Below are 5,251 nucleotides of genomic sequence, written 5' to 3'. Positions count from 1 at the left end.
GTATCTGGCTAATGATTGGCCGAAGTGGGTTTCCAGGCTTGTGCGTCTTGACATTTCCATACGCATATCCAGGTTTATATTCCCCAATGATCTTTGGCAGGTGGAGTCCAGATTTCTTGGCGTTCACAGTTTCGATCAGTTTGTTGACCTTTGCTTTTAATTCGGCTGTAGTGTCCTTCGTTACCCTTTGGAACTTAGTTTGATCAGAGAGTATGAGGTTCATTTTCGCCAGATATTCGTCTTTTTTAAGAATGACATATATTGGCGACTTGTCGCCTCTCCTGACAACTATCTCCTTGTTCTCACGAAGGCTTTTAGCTGCCGCTTTAAGCTCGGGGGACAGTATGGTGCTTCTGTAGTTGCCTCGATTCTTTCCTCCTTCTGCAATAAGTTCTGCTTGTAAGGTATCTTTGGTAGTGACCTTCTTTTGTGTCTCGAGGTCGAATATGTCGTCCAACAGAATTTCCAACTCTACTTTCCGCGCCATCTCACTCGGTCTGGACATAACATGACAGTTTATGCCCAGATTTAGGAGAGTGACTTGGTCCTCAGTGAGGTTAATTCCTGCAAGGTTCAGGAAGCCATCTCTTGGTCGTGGAATTGCCATAGGTCCTCCATATACAACTGACGATTTACTATAAAACCAGAAAAACGGCCAGCCTACTCATGAGAAACTCTCCAGACACAAAACAGAACGCTTTAAAAGAGACTAACGTCGTCTATGCCTTCAAATGCCCTCTTGGGGACTGTAAGCTCCAAAAAAACCAGTATATAGGCAAGACAACAACATCTCTTTCTAGGCGTTTAACGATGCATAAGCAACAGGGCTCCATTAAGGAACATATAATCTCTTCCCACAACCAAACCATCGCCAGAGAAATCCTAGTAAACAACACAGAAATCATCGATAGATACAGCGATAGCAGGCGGCTTGACGTTTGCGAGGCACTACACATCAAGAAGTCAACACCAGCAATCAACAGCCAATTATTGCACAACTATATTCTACCCACCCCAAGACTCCGCTCCAATATAGAAGCATCAAGAAATATGGACCAATAGGCTTTCTACAAACACTTCTATTCAATATCCATTGTTTCGTGTTCTGTCTTGTGTTGATGAAATTAATACCCTATTAATACTCTTGTTCTGTCTTGTGTTGATGAAATTAATACCCTATTAATACCACATCTTGTTCTGTCTTGTGTTAATGCCACATCACCCCTTCCACCTCACTCAAATGTAGATATAAAATCGGAGATGCGTAAGTTCTATTCAGTTGTGTATTTGTGAACTAAAGTCTTTGAAAATGTAATAAGTTTTACGAAACGCGCTCGTGTCGCGTCAGACTAGAAATAAAAATGAATTTTGGAGAATTGATTTTTGATTTACCTCCAACAGTGAAACGAAATGTACGAAAGATTGAGAAAATTCGTGTTAGAATTATTAATCTTACTTTTTCGGTCATATTTAATAATATATATATATATATATATATATATATATATATATATATATATATATATATATATATATATATATATATATATATATATACATTCCAGGGTTGAATTTTTTGCAAATTACACAATTAAATCCCTCATTTAAATAGGTCAGAGGCATACAAATTGAAAACATAACTCTATCTTGTTTTATTGATTAATATATAAATAATAATCACATAAGAGCGATAAACTCTTTAAACAAGAACAGAATACATTCAGTTAACTGAGTAAAGTATCTGAAGCAAGATCAGGATATGATTACATATGTGGGTAGATTCCCTTAACCAAGAGCAGATATGATCACATATGTGGGTAGATCCCCCTTAACCAAGAGTCGATATGATCATTTATGTGGCTAGATCCCATTAACCAAGAGCAGGAAATATGCACCTCATTCATTGATAACTACTGACACTAAACACCATACAATTACTGGACTGTGGTTGCTAAGAATGATTGAGGAACACCAAGATGAGAGATGAGTGCTTATTTGTTCAAATTATGATACGTTCCTAAGAGATCCTGTAACAGTTGTGCAAGCCAACAGCGATTTGTATTAACTGTTTCAATCTGACACCTACATTTTATTTTTACTTTACTCGTAAGTTAATAAAATCAGTGAAGGACAAAGCCTTGACAAAATGCATTTCATATAAAAAGTGTAGTCTATGAGAGCATTATTATTATTTACAGAAGTCATCAATTCATTTAAATGTGTAAATATTTTAGTGGGTGTTAATTTTTTTAAAGAAATCATATTTCATTTCCAAAATATTTAACATATAGGAAAGACTGAATATTTATGCTTTTCATTTTTATTACATTAAATAACGAACAAGCATTTACTATTTTGACTGTTTACTAAAGATATTTTTCACAGTTTAGTCAATAATAAGTCCATGGAAATAATTAAGTAATGCTTCACCAGATGACTGGTGGCAGCCTCCACTCACTGCCTGGATGACTGCTACTTCCTCCTTGAGTTTCTCAAGCATCTCAATCCTCTTCTGGAAGTTGTAGCGCTTCTGCATCTTCTCAGATTCAATCATTAGATCAATGTATTCTTTTGTTGATATGGGGTTTGGCTTGAGGGCAATTTCCTCTAATCGTTCTACGTGGCTTTGAACTTCCCTTATCATGTCAATAAGTATTTGTGCATGTGCGTTGATGTCATTTTCTATGGCTTCGATTGCACTTTCTTTGTCAAGTTTTCCCTTCTGAGCTTTCTCATAGCGGTCGAGAAGCTCCTGCACTGTGCGTGTTTCCTTGACCCAAGTGTGCTCATACCTGAACTTCATGTTCTTGTGAAGATCCCAGTAACACTTCTCCGGACAGATCCTGCAGTATCCATCTCTCATTGCCCAGCAACCAGCTTTGTTATCATCATCAGGAATGTAACATGGGTGATGACAAGTCATGTTGCACTTTATGCAATTTGTCACATGTTCCCGGGAACTCAAATCAATCTTAGTTATCTTAGGAACGTCGACTTCTTCCTGATAATTTGCACTTCCTTTCATGTCGTCATCAAGACGAGCCAACATGTCTCGCTCTTGGTTTAGGTTTGTTAACTTCCCCAAACCTAAATGAATCTGATTCTGCAAGCCAATTACTACTAACTGTAGACGACTTCGTTCTTCAAGCACTTGTTTTGTTAGGGTTAGACTTGCTGGAGACGTTTTTCCCAACTTTAAGAAGAAGTTGGTCATGCTTCGGAATCCCATCTCCCAGAACAACTTACAGATGTAAACCGAATCTTCATCGTCTGAGTCAGAATCATCACTGCCCCCGTTTCCACCAGTGTTGCGAGCGTAGAGTGCACTGTTGTTGAACTTGTAAAATCCAGCGTAGTGAATTCCAGCTTCTTCAAGCGCATCCAGTACTGGAGGAGTCTTTGCATCCGCAAATGTAGCCATAACATAAATATTTTCTTTAATGTCCTTACCAAACATGGAAGAAAGGCCGTCATATACATATCTCTGTGTCTGCGTCAATCGTGCAGCAGAAGCTGGAGTAACGAAACCAACTCCATCAACTTGATCAATCCCATAATCTTGTTTCAGGAACATTTCAAGCTGTTTCATCATTTCACGGTCACGTTGAATGCCTCTAGTGTCTCCAAAGCCTGGCGTGTCAATGAGTACATAATTGTACTCAAAGGGCATTCCTGGTAATTGATAAAATGAATAAGCTGTGATCAGATCTGTCTGGCTTTCGGCTTGGGAACGTTTGGGAGCATTTTTATCATCAATAAGAATGAGTCTAAAGTTGTCGGTGTAGTCTATACAATAAATGTAGTTCACCATGGCATTGATGAGAGTCGTCTTACCAGTCCCCGTAGCACCCACCAAGAGTATCACCTTGGTTGGCCTATTGGTCTTTTGGCCGAGGGACAGCTTCTGCACCTTATCACTCTCATTCTTGTGTTCCACATTCATCTCCAATTTCCGTAATTCAAGTCCTTCTTCGGCAGTGTGCAGTCTGCTAAAGCTGTCCCTTGCTCGGCTTTTCAGCAACGTTTTGTCGCCATCAGAAGTGACAGAGGAATTTGGAGTTGGTGCCATTATCTTGACAGTTGCTGTTTTGGAATTCTGCGGAAATGGAGAAATAGGAATCCATCAATGACGTCGATGTATTCCCCGTCACCGTCGCACAATCCAATATTCATTGAAATTAAAAATATCATAACAACTCACGCTTAAAAAATTACTTAAAATTACACCAAATTACAGTAATCGCCAGATTACTGTAATTTGGTGTTCAAGCCGTTTAAATGTGAAAAGAAATAAATGAAAATCATCAGTCTAAGAAATTCACACGTCTGATAATTATTTAAATGAAAATGTTTAATTTATTAAAAGCATTCGAATTTCATCCAAACACACTCAACAAATCTTTAAAGGACAGAACCACTAAGCCAGCAAATATTGTTGTACATTGCATAGTCCTGCGTACACCGAATTCACCTCGCTCGGTATATTTAGATTTTTTTTTCAAAGCACATGCTAACATGTTAGATATAACTAACTATCATGGTTACAATTTTCATCATTTTAAGTTCGTTAGGGCCAGCTTTTGCACACAACGACTCCCTGTGTATAATACAAAAGAACCTACCAGTTGATGTCTAACATATTTTGCAATCACATTTACAAAACCAAGTTTTTTTTGTTACGAATCAATGTGGATGTACCTTCATATGTCACAGCAAGTACCTTTGGAAGATCAACTTGTTAATTAGAGAATTTTTTCACTACTGCCTTGCATAACTAAGCCCTGTGGTAAAATTATGTGTTATGTTTAGGTAAACCAGCCAAATTAACCTGTTCCTCACATATTTCGTCACCCCTACACAGTCGAGCAATAATAGTTAGCCAAGCTAATGATCAGTGTTCTCATCAAGATAATAATAGTTAGCCAAGCGTAATGATCAGTGATCTCATCAAGATAAAGGGAAAGAAATTACCTGAACCAATATCTTATTTTAGCTGTTCTTGTACGTTTGTTTCCAACTTTCATATTGCCTCTTTTTGCTGTTTTCATTCACTGACAAACCTAGATTATCTGAATAATTTGTTCGTTTTCTGGAAAACAGTCAAATGAAAATATGTACTAACATATTTAGTACAGCATGTGTGTTGCTTTTACATTCAACAGATGGCGCTGTTTTTTCAAGAAAAGCATAGTTTTACCTGTCACAGGTGTGGTATCTATACTTATACTTACGAAATGAACAGAATGGTAAA

At 37.7% G+C, this 5,251-nt stretch overlaps 1 protein-coding gene across 1 annotated transcript; it reads right to left on the bottom strand.

The window, feature by feature from the left end:
• Positions 1 to 1,637: 1,637 nt before the first annotated feature.
• LOC123768281 (uncharacterized) lies at positions 1,638 to 4,090 on the bottom strand. The gene has a single exon (XM_045758741.2). The coding sequence runs from the start codon at positions 4,067 to 4,069 to the stop codon at positions 2,387 to 2,389; it is 1,683 nt and encodes a 560-aa protein (XP_045614697.2). The 5' UTR covers positions 4,070 to 4,090; the 3' UTR covers positions 1,638 to 2,386.
• Between the last annotated feature and the right edge of the window lie 1,161 nt (positions 4,091 to 5,251).

The sequence above is a fragment of the Procambarus clarkii genome, chromosome 59 (genome assembly GCF_040958095.1).
Source record: "Procambarus clarkii isolate CNS0578487 chromosome 59, FALCON_Pclarkii_2.0, whole genome shotgun sequence".
Classification (NCBI taxonomy): domain Eukaryota; kingdom Metazoa; phylum Arthropoda; class Malacostraca; order Decapoda; family Cambaridae; genus Procambarus; species Procambarus clarkii.
Note: the sequence above shows the minus strand (reverse complement) of the source record. Positions and strands in the feature narration are given on the sequence as shown.